The 20,150-nt window shown below is 42.2% G+C and overlaps 1 protein-coding gene across 4 annotated transcripts in view; it reads left to right on the top strand.

Annotated features, from left to right (window-relative positions):
- Positions 1-20,150, top strand: part of ank1a (ankyrin 1, erythrocytic a) — a 90,944-nt gene that overhangs the window by 22,643 nt on the left and 48,151 nt on the right. For 2 of the 4 annotated variants that reach the window (XM_063017510.1, XM_063017509.1), the window contains exons 3-14: positions 10,393-10,422; positions 10,829-10,930; positions 13,236-13,334; positions 13,718-13,816; positions 13,982-14,080; positions 14,571-14,756; positions 15,361-15,459; positions 15,551-15,649; positions 16,826-16,924; positions 17,908-18,105; positions 18,193-18,291; positions 19,257-19,355. In XM_063017510.1, the coding sequence (XP_062873580.1) occupies positions 10,393-10,422; positions 10,829-10,930; positions 13,236-13,334; positions 13,718-13,816; positions 13,982-14,080; positions 14,571-14,756; positions 15,361-15,459; positions 15,551-15,649; positions 16,826-16,924; positions 17,908-18,105; positions 18,193-18,291; positions 19,257-19,355 (1,308 nt within the window). The remainder of the gene's footprint in view (positions 1-10,392; positions 10,423-10,828; positions 10,931-13,235; positions 13,335-13,717; positions 13,817-13,981; positions 14,081-14,570; positions 14,757-15,360; positions 15,460-15,550; positions 15,650-16,825; positions 16,925-17,907; positions 18,106-18,192; positions 18,292-19,256; positions 19,356-20,150) is intronic. The other 2 variants (XM_063017513.1, XM_063017512.1) reach the window with 1 other exon arrangement.

Genomic DNA, 20,150 nt, shown 5'->3' with positions numbered 1-20,150 from the left:
ATAAATGATGCTAACAGCCGTGCTTCATAATTTACTACAAATTTCAGACACCGGTCCAAATTGTTGTCTAGCAAATTAAGTGACTTTTTGTTAAAGCTACCGTACGTCCTACCTCCATAATCAGTTCCTTACTGACTGTCCACAGGACTTAAAATCAAACAAATGAAAGTGTACAACTGAAGTGATGCTAATCTGTTTTCTGTAGAAAAATCACTCGTTTATAGAAAAATATCTAGAGTTGGTGTATCAGTATGGATTGACGTTCGCTGTAGTGGGTGTTACATGGCCCTCGGACTCTGGCCCTAAAAATAAACTCTTACTCTTTTTAAAAATATGATTCCAGAATGATTCAGTTTAAGGTAACGATGGGATCTGGGATGGGATCTGACAATCTTAATCCTTAAAGACGAGCCATTTATTTATTATGGATACATGGATACACTTTTACTCCTCTCATTCCGGTGCTATGCCACAGGCTCCGAATGCCCCCCCCCCCCCCCATCACCCTTTGTCCAAACTCATTTATTTGGGTGCATGCCTTTGGCGGGGATGTGCTTTTCCCAGCGTCGGATGGAAGTGGGGTGACGGATCTTTTATTAAAAGAGGCCGGGCCCCTTGGAGCACACACTCGCCTCCACCCCCCCGACGTCTGCTCCATTGTCACCGAGCTTGGTGTCGCTGGAGTGCCTCTCCTAAGCCCCCCTACTGTGAGCATTGTCACTGTAAGTCCAAGTGTAGGGCCGAACCGTGCGGGGCCCTTAAAATGTGCTTACACACAGTACACAGTACGTTTCATTCCTTTTTGTTCCCACAGACGGGTTTTCGGTGCCATTCAGTGACCCTCCTTTGCTTGTCAAAATGCATAGACTCGGTATGCAGAGACGTCAAAGACTTTAGAGGATAAGAGAGAGAGAGAGAGAGAGAGAGAGAGCGGGAGAGAGAGAGTGCAAGACTACGATTCTTGGAAGAAAAAATGTGTCTGTATAGATACAAGCTCCCAAACCCCCTTTTCCAAACCACACCCACCCTCGTACAAGAGCTGCTTAGTCAAGTATATGTGTTTATGTGTCACTTGGGGTGGAACACAAGCCCAGTACTGGGGCATTTGCACCCAGATAGTCGGGCGAGTGAGAGCGTAGAGACGGCACCAAGAGGAAAACAAAGATTAATAAAGATCTGGAAGAGGCAGCAGGTGAACAGGCATGCCAAGCAAGATTTGGGGAGTGAGTACAAACCTCTATTTTCTACTTTACTCTAACTTTTATCCAAAGCGACTTATAGTACTGTGACAGTATACTGTCTGAGCAATTGAGACTTAAGGGCCTTGCTTAAGGGCCCAACAGTGACAACCTGGCAGTAGTGGGGCTTGAGCCAGTGACCTTTCCATTAGCCAGTACCCTAACCACTAGGCTACAACTGCCCTAGTTCATTTGGGTTTGGTGGGTTGGGTAACCTTATAGCATAACTTTTCAAAAACTTTTCTTGTTGGGCGCCAGATTGAGTAAAAATATGCAAACATGAACCACAGACTCTTTTGTAATACAACTAAAAAATTAAATAATAATAATAGACCTATTTAATTATTAATTACACTTTTTTGAGTGACTAATGATCTACCATTGACAGTGTTGTGTAAATTAAGATGATTCCTATTTCACTCACCAGTTTATAATGGGAAGATTGCTATATTTCTTAAAATTAGACGTACCCACCTCTCTCTGAACGAGTTCTAATTTTACTTTAGTTTACATTTCATCCAAAGTGACTTACAGTACTGTGACGGTATATTGTCTAAGCAATTGACACTTAAGGGCCTTGCTTAAGGGCCCAACAGTGTCAACCTGGCAGTGGTGGGGCTTCAACCAGCGACCTTTCCATTACGAGTCCAGTACCTTAACCACTAGGCTACAACTGCCCTAGTTAATTTGGGTTTTGTGAGTTGATTGTTTTTGAACTTTTCTTGTTGGGCACCAGATTGAGTAAAAAATAAAAAAATAAAAATAAATAAAAATAAAAAACAATTATATATATATTAACATATTTTCCCAGCACGACCGAAATCTTCTGCATTTGCCATCCAGTTTACCTTTTGTTCTGAGCAGTGTTGCCACTCTCCATTTTACGAATTCCTAAGATCTTGACACAAAATCCCAATAAAGATTTATACAGTATAATGTATTTTCACAATTATTCACAAAAACAAAAATCCTAAATTAACAGACAAAGAAAAAGTGGGATCAATATCAGTATTAATATTTATAAATTGATCTATTTATTTTTCTTAATATAATTAGATTATCACTCAGAATTAAGGCACCTCAGTAGGTAGCATTTGAAGGAATCTAAGGATTTAGACATGCCTTCTTCTCAGGAGTGTAGAATGACGTAAACAATCAAAGACCTCCTCGTAGATCCTTAAGGACTTTGCTTAGGCATCAGTGTCGACTTGGTGGTGGCCGGTACCTTAACCTATAATCAACCTCTAACCTCTAATGTGTTGTGCTGGTATGAGTGGATCAGACACAGCAGCGCTGCTGGAGTTTTTAAATACCGTGTCCACTTACTGTCCACTCTGTTAGACACTCCTACCTAGTTGGTCCACCTTGTAGATGTAAAGTCAGAGACGATCGCTCATCTATTGCTGCTGTTTGAGTCGGTCATCTTCTAGACCTTCATCAGTGGTCACAGGACGCTGCCCACGGGGCGCTGTTGGCTGGATGTTTTTGGTTGGTGGACTATTCTCAGTCCAGCAGTGACAGTGAGGTGTTTAAAAACTCCAGCAGTGCTGCTGTGTCTGATCCACTCATACCAGCACAACACACACTAACACACCACCACCATGTCGGTGTCACTGCAGTGCTGAGAATCATCCACCACCTAAATAATACCTGCTCTGTGGGGGTCCTGAAAGGGGGTAACAAAGCATGCAGAGAAACAGATGGACTACAGTCAGTAATTGTAGAACTACAAAGTGCTTCTATATGGTAAGTGGAGCCGATAAAATGGACAGTGAGTGTAGAAACAAGGAGGTGGTTTTAATGTTATGGCTGATCAGTGTGTTCAGCTACAGGACTCTTTCTAATACGGCCTGATTGACCTTCAGGGTGAAAGAGCTCGCAATGAACCATTAACTTTGATATTAGGACGGTAAAAGTCTTCATTCTCATTCTCAGCATCCTAGTAAAAAAGCACCGTAGTAAAAAGTAGGTCGAACTAGACAGGCTTTATTATCAAAGCTGCACCTATAGAACGAGGGGGGGCCGTGAAGGAATAGTCGGAGAGGAAGGAGGAGACGAAGGAAGCGAGGTATTCATTTTCACTGCAGTCAGCAGAAGAAAAAAAAAAGATCTAATGCACTCCAGTCCTGCAAAGGATTCCCTCCACACCCCCCACCCCGAGTGTATGGTGTGTATAAATACAGTTAAACACTTTATAACACCATAATAAACTACAGACGTAGTGTAGATAGAAGAACAAGGAAAGGAAAAGAAGAACTCACTGTTCTCTATTATTTATTTATTAATTTATATATTTTTGAGTAGTGATCAGTTTGAGCTGCTGGCGTGTGCACTTCACTAGCGCTTCGTCGTTAGTTGCATGTCAGCACTTAACGCCCCAGAGAGGAAGCGAGTCAGGATCGATATCCAGCCTCAGTAACTTTATATTTAAGGGGGATGTCACATATTAGATCGTTTAGCAAGAGCACTTATTCTTATTATTGAACACGCTGCAGATGGTTCGCGTCCGAGCGGGTTTATTTTGACGGAGGGCGCAAACTTTGTCTTCTTCGGTGCTCATGTGGTGATCTGGCTTCAGGCTTTCATGATCTGGTGGGGGGTGGCTCTAGCTTAGGAGGTTGTTGGACCCTGGAGCGAGGCCCTTGACTCTCTCGGCTTCAGGGGCGCCATACATCGGCTGAACCTGTCCAAGAATTTGGCATATGTGTATATTTGACCAATAAATGCATCCAATCCGTGCTAGATTATTATTGTTATATTTATTATTATTATTATATTTATTATTATTATTATATTTATTATTATTATTATTATTATTATTATTATTATATTTATTATTACTATTATTATAATATGTATTATTATTATTGATGTTATAATATTTATTATCATTATTATATTTATTATTATTATTATTAATATTATTATTATTATATTTATTGTCGTTATTATATTTGTTATATTTATTATTATATTTATTAAAATGATTACTAATATTACAATATTTATTATTACTATTATTATTGTATGTATTATTATTATTAATATTATAATATTTATCATTATTATATTTGTTACTATTATTATTGTTAGTATTATAATATTTATCATCATTATTATATTTGTTTATTTATTTATATATTTATTGTTATATTTCTTCTTATTATTATTAATATTATAATATTTATTATTATTATTTTATTTATTATTGTTATTATTATTACATTGAACGTAAAGGGGCACTCAGGTGGCACGGCCCCACTACAGCTGAGATTTGGGGATCCAGGGTTCAAATCTCAGCGGTGCTATCAGCCAGTCGGGTGTCTGCGTGGACCTGTTCGAGTGGTGGGCTGGCTAAAATACACTAGCTATTGTGAGACCACTTGTCAGTGCGCTCTCAGTGCCGGTCCCAAGCCCGGATAGGAATAGGACTCTGGAAGGGCGTCCCAAGCCATTGGGAGGTCACTTGTCAGTAGCCTGGGGGGTTGTTGGGCCCTCGAGCGAGACCCTTTACCATCTCGGCTCCAGGGGTGCCATACATTGGCTGATATGTATATATATACGCCAACTTGAATTCAAAGGCATCCAATCTGCATTAGATTATTATTATTATTACACTGAATGGAAAGTGGCGCTCAGGTGTCGCAGCCCCACTACAGGTGGCACGGCCTGACTACAGCTGAGACCTGGGGATCCAGGGTTCGAATCTCAGAGGTGCTAACAGCCAGTGGGGCATCTGAATGGACATGATTGGTGGGATGGCTAAAACAGACTAATTGATGTGAGACCACTCGTCAGTGCGCTCTCAGTGCAGGTCCCAAGCCCGGATAGAAATAGGAGTGTTGGATCGGGAAGAGCATTCAAGCTTAAAACTGTGCCAAGTCTGGAATCTGCTGTGGCGCCCTCTAGATTCGGGAGCAGCCAAAAGAGGAAGAAAAAAAAAGGATTCATTTTTAACATTGGGGACGTGCTGGTAAATATTTGAATATAATATGTATTCAGAGGTGTGTGTGTGTGTGTGTGTGTGTGTGTGTGTGTGTATAGGGTCATATTTTTTATCCATCCATCCTATATTTTTTGCTTCTGTCTATCATGCCTGTGTTTTACTAAACCACACATATAAACAGGTATAACCACACACACACACACACACACACACACACACACACGAAGATCCAGGCAGATCTGAATCCACAAACACACTGCAGTGTGTGTTCGTACTGGTGATGTCATCCAGTCTGCCGCAGCACTGGTGCACTGAGAGAACGGAGAGGAGAGAGAACAAAGGCTCCAACATGACAGTGAGAGGGAACCAGTTCTGAGCTAGAACCAACGAAAGGAACCAGATGGCAGAGGGTACATAGGGGGTACACACACAGAGGGTACACACACAGAGAGAGTACACACACATAGGGTACATACAGACATAGGGTACATACACAGTGGGTACACACACAGAGAGAGTACACACACACAGAGGGTACATACACACATGGGGTACATACACACATAGGGTACATACACAGAGGATACACACACAGAGGGTACATACACATAGGGTACAAACACATAGAGTATACACACATAGGGTACACACACAGAGGATACACACACATAGGGTACATACACATAGGGTATATACACATAGAATACATACACATAGGGTATACACATATGGTACATACACATAGGGTACACACATAGGGTACAAACACACATAGGGTACACACACATAGGTTACATACACATAGGGTACAAACACACATAGGTTACATACACATAGGGTACAAACACACATAGGTTACATACACATAGGGTACAAACACACATAGGGTACAAACACATAGGTTACATACACATAGGGTACAAACACACATAGGGTACAAACACATAGGTTACATACACATAGGGTACAAACACACATAGGGTACAAACACATAGGTTACATACACATAGGTTACATACACATAGGGTACAAACACACATAGGGTACAAACACACATAGGGTACAAACACACATAGGTTACATACACATAGGGTACAAACACACATACAGTACAAACACACATAGGGTACAAACACATAGGTTACACACACATAGGGTACAAACACATAGGTTACATACACATAGGTTACATACACATAGGGTACAAACACACATAGGGTACAAACACACATAGGGTACAAACACACATAGGTTACATACACATAGGGTACAAACACACATACAGTACAAACACATAGGGTACATACACATAGGGTACACACACATAGGTTACATACACAGAGGGTATATACACATAGGTTACATACACATATAGGGTATATACACATAGGGTACACACACATAGGTTACACACACATATAGGGTATATACACATAGGGTACACACACATAGGGTACATACACATAGGGTACACACACATAACTGTGTTAGCTTAGTAATCACTGTATAAGCAGTGCGTCTAAATAATCTGCCTCGTGAGTTTGATGTCGTATTACAATCTACACAGGTACCTCAATAGGTTTTCAGACAGACTCATCAAGTCTCTTCACATTATGGAACATCTGGCAAAACATCTGCTTACATTTCTTTTATATTCAGGTCGCAGTTTTTATTAAAAGCCAATCAATATCTTAGATCAGGCACTTAAAATATAAAACCGATAATAAATAGATTAAATAAGCTCAGATCGAAGCTATTAAATCCACCCGGATCAATCAAACACATCAATTCATTATCAAACCAAATTTAAAAATTAGAAGGTGTGTTCCAATACTTCCATATCAATACATATATCCACATAGTGTCCATATGCTGTAGGAACTGGTAATGAATAAATAATAAATAGAATTAGTTTGATTTCTTCTCCTGAGTTTTGGTCACATGACCCTTGTAAGGCTGAATATGGTAAAAGCAGTTTGCTATTGGAATCCTGAGCAGCACCTTATCTTAAGGACACACGCGCCCTCATGCACTGACGTAAGCAATTAAATTTTTTTATTCCATAGAAGTAGCACAACGACGGTGCCTCAGCAAAAATTGTTTATATTAATACGACCACATTATTTCATAAATAACCTTTCAACCGTAAAACCACTTAAATGTACAAAGTCAACAACATGAAGAAGCTGATGGATTAAACGTGATGAGTGAAAACATTTATACACATTTATACAAATCAAATCCCCAAAATGTTGGGACAGCAGTAAAATTGCTGGTAATTTTAAAATAACCAGAATTTTATTGGCTTGGGTGGTTGGCGATGGACGGGCACTTTTCCGGGGTGTGTTCCTGCATTAATGTGGATTGTTTGGGGGTTGCTCAGGAGGAGGTGTTTCTAAAGCTGGGACAATGGATATAAAGTGTTTTACAAATGTGGGATATTTAATGTTTTTATTATATGTATGTATATATGTTTATATATATATATATATATATATATATATACGTATATATATATATATAATATCCAAAAAAACACAGTTGTTTAGCTGAAACATTAAACATTATATATATATATATATATATATATATACATATAATAAAAACAGTTAATTAGCTATAACATTAGTGAGCTATAACATTCAATATATAAATATACATAATAAATAAATTATATATATATATATATCTTATACATATATATACACACATACATATTTATATATGTGTATACTATAATAAAAACAGCTATAGCATTTCATATATATATATAACATATATCTATTATATATATAAATTATATATATATATATATATATTTATTTATATATATATATATATATATATATATATATAATTAGCTATAACATTAATTAGCTATAACATTTAATTTATATAAATAATATATATAATATATCTTTTATATATATAATTAATTAGCTATAACATTTATTGTATATAAATGATATATATACATATATCCATATCTATATATATACACATACATATATATATAAACACAGAGTTGAATAGCTGAAACATTTAATAAACTATATGGCCAAAAGTATTTGGACACCTGACCGTGTTGAACGATCCCAGTTCAAAAACAAACAGCATTAAAACATTAGAAGACTTTAAAGGATGTCTGTGTATGGGAATTTGTGCCCAGTCAGTCAAAAAATGAAAGCATTCATACGGCTGGACACTGACGTTGGTCAAGAAAGCCCTGATTGATGTTCCGGTTCATTCCAAGAGCCCTTCCCCGAACTGTTGCTTTAAAGTCAGAAGCATATATATATATATTCCCTTATGCGATTGATTCATCACAGCTGATAGCAACTGTTAAACTCATGAATTCAAATCAGAAGGGGTGTCCCAATACTTTTGTCCGTATAGTGAACCAGTATATTGTCTCAGTGTATCGAGTCCGTGAGGCAGGAAAAGAAATGAAGTGAGAGGAAGAGAAAACGAGAGAGGGAAGCCGCGAGAGCGAGAGGGTATTATTGCCCCGAGTGGGGCCCGGTCACTACGGTGTTACCATGCCAGCTCCGGGTGTGCGCCCATGCATGCGCTGGAGTGTTTGTTCAGGATCGCCATAGTAAAGACATTCATCCTCTCAAACAGTGCAGCAGCTGCTGAGAACTCACAACTGCTGAGATCTGAGGATCAAGGGTTCGAAGCTTAGTGGTGCTATCGGACGGTCGGGCGTCTGCATGGGCATGATGTGTGTGTGTGTGTGTGTGTATTAATGGTAATCCAGATGTTACCCTTCCAAACACTTCAGCACATTTGAAGTTGTTTGAGAGAACCATTCCACAACAGCTCCCGGTCGGGCTAGGATCGAAAATATTAGCTGTGCCTGAAGGATGGTGGGTCGGACAGGGTTCCTTGTATTGCCGCTGCAAAAACAGTTCCTGCTGTCTCAATAGTAATGGAGCTACATTTACATTTTGGGCATTTGGCAGACGCTCTTATCCAAAGCGACTTGAGGGCAATTGAGGGCCGAACAATGACAACCTGGCAGTGGTGGAGCTTGAACCATTGACCTTATGATTACTAGTCCAGTACCTTATCTGCTAGGCTTCAACTGATCTACTCTAACATGTGGTAAGAATCCACCGCTGGCTGGGGTAAAAGAAGTCCAGTAGCTTTACCACTTGGCTACAACCGTCCTTCTCTTATATGTCATAAGAATCCACCGCTGGCTGGGGTAAAAGAAGTCCACTACCTTAACCACTAGGCTTCTCCTGATCTTCTCTTACATGTGGTAAGAATCCACCGCTGTCTGGGGTAAAAGAAGTCCACTATCTTAACCACTTGGCTACAACTGACCTCTTACATGTGATAAGAATCCACCGCTGGCTGGGGTAAAAGAAGTCCACTATCTTAACCACTAGGCTTCAACTGACCTTCTCTTACATGTGGTAAGAATCCACCGCTGTCTGGGGTAAAAGAAGCCGTAAACGAAGCAATGTGTCAAAGAGAACAGGTGCTAGGCTAGTCTGCCAGCACAGAAAGATCGTAATATGGATTTAGAAATGGAAAACCATTCAAAATGTTTTTAAAATGCAGTAAAATGAATTATTGATGCTTTGATTTGCTTAATCGATGTGAACATTTACAGTTGGGTGCAGAAGTCAGCATGTTTGATGGTTTTGCAATGGAAAAAAACATTGTTGACGTGTCCTGCAACTGGTCTCCAGTTGGTCTCCTGACTTGATGATTGACAGAATTATTAAAAATACAATTAAAGTCGCCCAGGTGGCACGGCGGGATATTCCGCTAGCACACCAGCGCCGAGATTCTGAACCCCTCGGTTGCCCCCGGTCGGCTGGACGACATCTAGCCGGCATAATCGGCAGTGCCTGCAGGGAGGGATGACCGGAATATGTGGGTGGGGTCCACAAACGCTGTGTTGGTGAATAGAGGCGGACAAGGGGATCCCCAGAAGCGGAAGACAGATTGACTACAATAAATTGGGAGAAAATGCTTAAAATATATTAAAAAAGAAAGATTAAATAAATAAAATAAATTAAAAAGAAAGAATCCGGCTAATTGGATTTCTAAATTTCTAAAATGTTATGGCATTTTTTGCACCCGACTGTAAATGGCTGGTCAATTCTGACCAATCATGGACTGTGAAAATAGATAAACTGCCAATAAAATAAATAAATAAACCAGATTTACCCCAGAGATTTTTCTTGCCAGCTGGGGCAATTTGGGAACCGCTGGACTGGAGTAAGTAGCACCCAGACCTTTTGGATCTTTAAATGTGTCGTGGTTTGTTGACTGACTGTTGTGTTTTCCTGTGTGTCGTGTACCAAGGTCTTCCAGAAAAACACTTGAAGTCGTTCTGAAAGCACCTTGTGTCGTGTTCTCGTGTGTTGGTGTATGAATAGATTTGATCACATTTGTATTGTATTAATTTTATTAACTATTATTTTTGTGGTTTGTTTTGTGTCGTGAATAGTAGGTGTTACACTTCAAACCTTCCTACCTAACAAAGTTAGTACACTGTTTATACGTGTTTATATCATGTTGTGTTGGCGTCTTGGACGAACCGACGCTGCAGACCTGCCTCAAAGACTCTTAAATATTCTTCTGCACTCATTTTCTCACCTCTGTATGTCTCTGTCTGTCTCAGACTGATGCCGCCACCAGTTTTCTACGTGCCGCTCGCTCAGGTAACCTGGAAAAGGCTCTTGATCACATCAAGAATGGTGTTGATGTCAACACGGCCAATCAGGTGAGAGTCGTCTCTTCGGATCGGTTGCCCGTCACGAGGTTGAATAAAGGTGTTTAGGTGCTAAAACTTAATGCTGGTAAAAATAAATAAATAAAAGATCATTCATGGGTTACGTGACCTTGCCGGTCGTAATATTCATCAGCTGCTCGTGGTGCCTACTGGACTTACTGAGAAGATTTCAGAGTGTTGCATCATGAGAGTGCTGCACTGAAAACCTGCAATCACTGAGGTGCAAAAGTAAGAAAACGGTGCTGAATCATGGATACGTAGTTATACACTGTAAGACCTCCTTGTTTCTACACTCACTGTCACCATATAAAAGCACTTTGTAGTTCTACAATTACTGACTGTAGTCCATATGTTTCTCTGCATGCTTTGTTACCCCCTTTCATGCTGTTCTTTAATGGTCAGGACCCCCACAGAGCAGGTATTATTTAGGTGGTGGATCATTCTCAGCACTGCAGTGACACTGACATGGTGGTGGTGTGTTAGTGTGTGTTGTGCTGGTATGAGTGGATCAGACACAGCAGCGCTGCTGGAGTTTTTAAACACCTCACTGTCACTGCTGGACTGAGAACAGTCCACCAACCAAAAACATCCAGCCAACAGCGCCCCGTGGGCAGCGTCCTGTGACCACTGATGAAGGTCTAGAAGATGACCGACTCAAACAGCAGCAATAGACGAGCGATCGTCTCTGACTTTACATCTACATGGTGGACCAACTAGGTAGGAGTGTCTAATAGAGTGGACAGTGAGTGGACATGGTATTTAAAAACTCCAGCAGCGCTGCTGTGTCTGATCCACTTATACCAGCACAACACACACTAACACACCAGCACCATGTCAGTGTCACGGCAGTGCTGAGAATGATCCACCACCACCCTCCTGTGGGGGTCCTTACCATTGAAGAACAGCATGAAAGCAGGCTAAAAAAGCATGCAGAGAAACAGATGGACTACAGTCAGTAATTGTAGAACTACAAAGTGCTTCTATATGGTGAAAGGTGCCAAATTGTTGTGTCACAGAGCAAAACATGTTTATTTCATGCCGCAACAACCCCTCAATCATGGTACGAGTAGCATGGTAGGGAGTTTCCCAAACGTTGCGTCACTGAGAGCTTCTTGACACCCGTGTGATAAAAACAGGGTGTGATGTTGTGGAGAGTCTTATCATCACCCAGCAGATACACACCATCATGAACAGTGCTGGAGGTGCGAGTATGTGTTTACATGTTACAAATACACCGTCCTGACCACTACCACCTTAAGCACCTTAAGAGGCAGCATAGTGTCTTAACAGGCAGCATTTTGAGGCATCTAAGAATCGAGACAGTCTTCTTCTCAGGAGGTCGTGGGATGGCGTAAAATGCTGCCTACATAGAGAGCTCGCTATGTTTTGAGACAGACCCAAAATATAACCTGTGTGTGCATCCGTAGTGTAGATAGATCATACTGCACCAAGCACTCCAGAGCCTTCATCAGTATGCTCCTCACAACCTGCAGCAGCACATGTGCTCAGCACAGCAGCCATATTAAACATGCATTATGTAGCAAACACACACCAGAGCTGAGTGCTAATCCAAGGTGGACCCAAGTCTCAGGGGCTGGTGATTACTGATCAGCGTAGGCAGAGATGTTGGGGAAAACTGCAGGACCCTTTGAGACAGGTTTAGGTTGTCTAATTTGAAGACGTTTGGCATCCGGAGACCCCTTCTGGCAGCAGGAGTTTACTACCTCTGCCTCAAGTGCACCAAAGCTGCAGAAAAGTACTGAATGTACAACCCTGCGACTGTGGTCAGCACTGGTGTGTGTTTGCTAGAAACACGTCCATTCATTTGTGAACATCTATCACCTTGGTCTGCTCTGCTTTCGTGACGTTGCGTCTCTCATTTCCACCCCTGGTGTTTCTGATTTCCATGTGGTCATCATTCCTTCTTCTTTTCTCTCATGGTTTTGGATGGGGTGAGTGGTCTCTGGGGTCAGAAGGGGGATAATATTAGCAATGTGAGAAAGGTCCAACCTCACATGTCCGGTGTCGATGAAAGTAGGCTGTGTGAGGTTAGACCTATCCCACACGGCTTGTATTCTTCCCAGCGGAGAGACCACCAACCTGCCATCTCGCTCCATTGCTAGATCTTTCATGGTCATGATCATTTCTTGGGACGTCCATCCTTGCATGAAAGACTAAGCTCTTACGATGTGTGGAAGGGCACTGGAATATTGGTGATCTAGCGGTCATCATGGTAGGATAATATATAATGGAACCTCCAGTGTGAGGTCTATTGCACTCTTTCTTTTCTCCACAGAATGGACTCAACGGACTACACCTGGCCTCCAAAGAAGGTCACGTCAAAATGGTGCTGGAACTTCTGCACAATGGCATTGTGCTAGAGACCACTACAAAGGTAACCAACTTTTGCCAATAAGCAATTGATAAATAAAGAGGGCTTGGGTGGTGGAGCGGTCTAATGAGCTGACCCACCAGGGCTGGGTTTGAAGCTCAGCGGTGCTATCCACCAACCGGCCACCCAGGTTAAAAATCCATTGCTGCAGTACAACGGATGACTTGGAGAGCTTAGCGTGTCTCTCCGAATACGATGTACTTCTCTAAGACTCAGGGTGCACGTGATGATCTCAGCCTGGCTTGGTCAGCTGGTTCAACCGCATGATTGCAATGGGATGGAATTGGAGACGAGACTGGGAGCAATTGGGGGGATTGTTTGTAAATGATCAGTATTCTGGTGTTACGCACTGGTCTGATTTTTTTTGCCTCTCTGTTTGTGAGCAGAAAGGGAACACTGCCCTCCACATTGCTGCCTTGGCTGGACAAGAGCAAGTGGTGACAGAGCTGGTCAACTATGGAGCCAACGTCAACGCTCAGTCACAGGTACAAGATCTAAACTGGGTTTTCAGAGTTTTAAACAGCAAGTACAGACCAACTGTACTAGAACACACTATGATTGTAAGATCCTAATTCCAAAAAAAGTTGGGACAGTAGGTAAATGCCAGTTAAAACTGTAATTGTATTATTGTTTGTTTGTGTTTACAACAGAAGGGCTTCACTCCACTTTATATGGCAGCACAAGAGAATCATCTAGAAGTCGTGAAGTTCCTCCTAGAAAATGGAGCCAACCAGAACATTCCGACTGAGGTAACTTTTTTTTTGTTGCAGAAAACGGGACTGGACCAAGCAATGTGGCGTCTTTAGAGAAAGGCAGGTTTGCCAACAGAGACGTTGGCAATTGAGAGAGTGAGAAACCATGATGTATAGAGAAACCTCCACCTGTAGTGAATTTATGCTCATGAGGAGCAATCATCTGTGCCTCTGTGCCCCCTCTGCTGGCCAAAATGATAACACAGAAGGACAAAACTCTTAAGGTGGCTCACTGCCGAACTGCTTCAGGGACTGCCATGTTACAATTGGGTCTATTTAGACAGTTTCTTGGTATTATAATAGTGGATGGAGTTCTAGCATGTGACTGGCTACTCTGGAACGGCCACTGTTTGAACATCTCAACATGTCCAGACTCTGGTGACTCATTTATCAATTAGTACCTGTATAATGTACCTAATGATATGTCAGTGGAACAAAAAATACAAGATTCATCTTAATTCTGTCCCCTTTTCCTCTCGTCTCTCAGGATGGCTTCACTCCGTTAGCTGTGGCTCTGCAGCAAGGTCACGAGAACGTGGTAGCCCTGCTCATCAGTCACGGCACCAAGGGAAAGGTTCGCCTTCCGGCGCTGCACATAGCAGCGCGCAACGACGACACCCGCACTGCCGCCGTGCTTCTGCAGAACGACCCCAATCCTGACGTCCTCAGCAAGGTTTGTGTGTCTGTGGGTCACCGTGCTGCTCGGCTAACACGGAGACATATTTCCAGAGTCGGGGTCATGTTTTTATAGACGGGCACCAGTTACTGCATCTGGGTCAAGAATATGAACTAAGTAAGTGATCCAGTAGACTGCCCGGTCTAAAGAAACTCCAGGGCCTGTACAAATCCTGACCACTGGGATGAACCAGAATATCAACTGAGGCTTTCTTGACCAAGCCATACAAATATTCTTTTGACTGAATGGGCATTAAAAGGGCAGTTGTAGCCTAGCAGTAAAGGTACTGGACTAGTAATCAGAAGGTCACTGGTTCAAACCCAACCACTGCCTGCCTGCCACTGTTGGACCCCTGAGCAAGGCCCTTAACCCTCAATTGCTTGGACAGTATACTGTCACAGTACTGTAAGTTGCTTGGGATACAAGCGTTTGCTAAATGCCGTCAATGTAAATTGGACGTCCGACAATCACATGGTTACGTGTCCAAATACTTTTGGCCCTTATATTCGCTCAGGCCTATCGAATCAAATTTAAACTAAGACTCATGTTCAAGACCCGTATCAAATCCTTCACATGATTTTCTTTCCTTCACCCCCTGCAGACAGGCTTCACGCCGCTCCACATCGCTGCCCACTACGAGAACGTCAATGTGGCTCAGCTGCTGATCAACAGAGGAGCCAACGTGAACTTCACTCCCAAGGTACAAGTTCAGAAATGTCCCTTCACTGTGTCCTCAGTGTGTTTGCGATCTGGGATCCAACCTGAAAATGTCTTAAAAATGTATTTTCCAGAACGGGATCACACCTTTGCACATTGCATCCAGGAGGGGGAACATGGTCATGGTCAGGCTTCTGCTGGACCGTGGAGCAACTATCGACGCCAAGACTAAAGTATGACACATTAGATTTAGAAACTGTCAAATGATGTGCAGTTTTGCATAGCATTGGAAAAGCTGTGGGACAATAGTGTCCAGCGACTGTAAAATGTATAGTTATAAAAGTGGTTAAGCTAAAAGTAAAAGGTCAAGTGGTCACACTAAAAGTATTAATACATAATCAGTTACTAGTTAGAACATTGGGCGCCAATTTGTGATGGAACAACCCTTAAAGAAATACATCAGAGACTGGATTGTGAGTAGAAAAGTGTAAAAAGGTAAGAAAATAATCACCCCTTATACTCCCATCAGTGACCCTGTAGGAAAGTGGAATATTCCACTCTTAACCATTCAGAGATTTCTTAGCTAGAACACAGGAACTGGTCTAAACCAGCTAGGACTGGGTTTTGGATGTCAAACAATGCAACTGACACGCTTCTTGTCACGTAGAACGTTGGGCGCCAAATTGTGGTGGAACAACCCTTAAAGACTGGATTATGAGTAGACAAGAGTTTTATTCCTGTCTGTAGAAAAGGATCACACGGACTAAATGTCACATAAAACTCGGTGAATGTGATAAGAAGGAAAGAAAATAATCACCCCTCATACTCCCATCAGTGACCCTGTAGGAAAGTGGAAGATTCCACCTTTAACCATTCAGAGAACACAGGAACTGGTCTAAACCAGGTAGAACAGTGGTAGTTCAGCAGTTAGGGTACTGGATTAGTAATCATAAGGTTGCTGGTTCAAGCCCCACCATCGCCAAGTTGCTACTGTTGGGCTGAGCAAGGCCTCTAACCCTTAATACCCTCAAGAAACCCCAAAACCCTCAAGTACACCATTCCATTGTTGCAGAATTCTTGGAATATTAAAATATGACTACTGGTGATCAAGCCCTAAGCATATCTACACGTCCTACATAGTGATTGAGAGGCACCAGCACAGGTAGCCAGACTCCAAGTCTAGTCTGGCCACTGATGCTCGTCTGCTACCCTTCCTGGTCAGCATGGGGTGGTGCAAGCTGCTCCGAAATTAAAATAAGGAATTAAAAGTGACTACATTGAGAGAAAATATATAAAGGGAAGTGTGTGTGTTTGGGGGGGGGGGGGGGGGGCACAAGTGTGTATGTATTACGGTGTAAATATGTCTTGGTAACGTTTGCTTTTGATGCCTTGTGGTTTCCACTTTCCAGGATGAACTGACCCCACTTCACTGTGCTGCCAGAAATGGTCACGTTAGGATCATTGAGATTCTGCTGGAACAAGGAGCCCCCATACAAGCCAAGACCAAAGTAACCATGCAAATACTGTTTACTGTGTTTATCTGGTGTGAAAACCATGTATTTATTTTTTCTTTTTGAAGTAATGGGCATACAAGGACAAGAATTATCAGGCTGTCTAACCATGTGTGCATTGTCAGGCTTAAACAGGGTAAAACTTATAAGATTTTAAAATAAAATACAAAAAAATTCCACAGGAAATACATAAAGGCTGATGGGTAATGGAGTTCTTTTAGGTATTATGAAAGGGTCAGCAAAAACTGCTCTCTCTTCTCTGTCCATTCTTTAATTTGGCTCCTCTGAAGGCTTAAATACACACAGTATATGTATAGCATTCACGGTTACAGAATGATGCCCTTCTGCATTGCCATTTAAGGCCATCAAATGGGGCATGTAGGCGCAGATGATTGACGTGTCGGTTCCTCTTAACTGACAGTCACCTGCATCTTGATGAGCATTAATTGGCTCCAGATGGAAGTGTTTCTGTTCATCACGGTTTCTTCTTCACAGAGTTGCCGGCTCCTCTGTTGGCAACCTGCTTTCCTCTAAAACTGTGATGCCGGTCTCAGTTCAGTCTGGTTTCCCATCTTATCCGAAGGGCTCAGCCATGTTGTGGCGCCTTTCAGGACTCACGAGAGAACCACCTGGATAAACAGGCTACCCCTCATTGCCATCCCTGGCTAAATCTGGGTTTCTCTTCCAAGGTTTCTGAGCTTGTTGCAGGCGCTCTGCGCAGCCTTATTGTGACAACCAGTTTTTTATTTCTGCGCTATCCCTGTTCTATCCTCTTTCTCCATTGCGGGCTGTGGATGGTACCTTGTTTGTTTCTGTTATTTTGGCCACCTCAATCCCAATCTTTTTGTTTGTGTTTTTTAGCCATAGTGTCGTGCCACTTTTGTTAAGCATCCTGCAAATTGGGTTCATTTTCAGTTCTTGCCCCATTACATATTTAAAACCCCATAATAATAATGTTTTTTTGTTTACTCTGTATCCAGAACGGTCTTTCTCCAATCCACATGGCAGCTCAGGGGGACCACTTGGACTGTGTGCGGCAGCTCCTGCAGTACAATGCTGAGATCGACGACATAACACTAGACCACCTGACGCCGCTACACGTGGCCGCACACTGCGGGCACCACCGGATGGCCAAAGTGCTGCTGGACAAAGGGGCCAAGCCTAACACCCGTGCTCTGGTTAGTTCCCCTACGCTATCGAATAATTGTAATAATGCACGTGTGCGTTAGTTCTCCTGTCTGACTGGACTTTCATGATTTGTTCAGAACGGATTCACTCCGCTCCACATAGCCTGTAAGAAGAATCACATTCGTGTCATGGACCTACTGCTGAAACACTCGGCGTCTTTGGAAGCTGTAACAGAGGTAAGAAACAAACAAGCACCGCACTGTTTGATAAATGACCTCAATTACCCTGTTTTTAATTACCCTGTGTATGTGCTTAACATGAGCTTTTAAATACATAAAAAAATTTGACCAAAAAAGTTGGGACAGAAGCGTTTTACTGCACACTTTTTAATGGTTTGGCAGTTGCTGAGTCAAAGTTTTGACTTGACTCCCATTGAGATTCTGTGGCAGGACCCTAAAACAGCCAGTTAATGCTGAAACAAGGAGGGTGGCACAAGCAGTTATAAGGTTTAGGGGGCAATAGGCGGTTCAATAAATGTCGCTTCACAGCAAGAAGGTCCTGGGTTCGATTTCCAGGTGGAACGGTCCGGGTCATTTCTGTCTTGAGTTAGCATGTTCTCCCCATGTATGTTTGGGTTTGCTCCGGGTGCTCCGGTTTCCTCCCACAGTCCAAAGATGTGCAGTAAGGTTAACTGGAGACACTGAATTGCCCTATAGGTGAATGGGTGTGTGTGTGTGTGTGTGTGTGTGTGTGTGTGTATGTATGCGTGTCTGCCCTGCAATGGACTGGCGCCCCATCCAGGGTGTTACTGTGTGCCTTGCGCCCATTGAAAAGCTGGGTTAGGCTCTATATATATATAATATGTCACCTCACAGCAAGAAGGTCCTGGGTTCGATTTCCAGGTGGAGCAGTTATTTCTGTGTTGAGTTAGCATGTTCTCCCCATGTATATGTGGGTTTCCTCCGGGTGCTCCGGCTTCCTTCCACTGTCCAAAGACGTGCTGTCCAGTTAATTGGACATACTAAAAAGTGCCTTTATGTATATGTGTGTGTGTGTGTGTTTGCCCTGTGATGAACTGGCAACCTGTCCATGCTGTTTCCCAGTTAATTAGACCCACTGCGACCCTAAATAGGATGAAGCTGTGATAGACAATAATATATATATATAATTTAGTGTTAATTTGTATGTTTGTGTGCAATAGTCTGGCCTCACTCCACTGCATGTCGCCTCCTTCATGGGCCATCTGAACATAGTGAAGATCCTCCTGCAGAAGGGAGCCTCTCCGAACGCATCCAACGTGGTGAGTACACAAAACTCAAACAACCCAAAACATCTACACTGGTCCAGACTAAACAAAAACAAGTGATAAAAATAGACTCTCAGCACCGAGCAGCTTAAATTTACCTCCTGACCTCTTCACAGTGCTGAGCTGCTACAGCCTGAAGTTTTCAACGCCAAGAACATTACATACATCAGCAGTTTTGTTCCCGACTCTGATTTTATTTTATGGTTTTAAGCTCCCCAGTGTGCTTGCCCAGTATACAATATGGATTTTAAAGTACCTAGACTAAATAACTGCTGTCTAATGTGCTTTGCACCACCACTGCAGAGTGTCGCGAGTTTGAATCGCCAACTTGGAGGTGCCCACACAAACACAACTGGCCCGTTTGAGGGAGGGAAGGTCGGACAGGGTTTCCTTTTCCAGCCAGTGTAATATGTGATCTTCAGGACTGGCTGAGCTCTCCAGTGGGTGGCTCTCCAGTAAGGCTCTGTGTAGGAGCCCAACACCGGCAAAGGGGGTCAAAAGCGTCCACAGGTTGGACACGTCAAAAAAATGGTCTTTGGTCACAGTAGCATGTGACATTTGGTGTTCCAAGACTCAAGAAAGGTTGTGGTGGTGCCAAAAATACATAGATAATACATAATACATAGTTAGCTTGTTCCTATAATGGCGTAGCAGCTAGCACAGACGCTAACAGACTGGAAAATATCCCCATTACCTTTCAACAGCTACTAATGATTCTTAACCTTTTTAATTAGGTTTTTGTTATTGATCATGTGACATGAAGATGTTTTTGATGAAAGAATCTCAAAA

Source organism: Trichomycterus rosablanca, chromosome 21 (genome assembly GCF_030014385.1).
Source record: "Trichomycterus rosablanca isolate fTriRos1 chromosome 21, fTriRos1.hap1, whole genome shotgun sequence".
In the NCBI taxonomy this organism is placed as follows: domain Eukaryota; kingdom Metazoa; phylum Chordata; class Actinopteri; order Siluriformes; family Trichomycteridae; genus Trichomycterus; species Trichomycterus rosablanca.
Note: the sequence above shows the minus strand (reverse complement) of the source record. Positions and strands in the feature narration are given on the sequence as shown.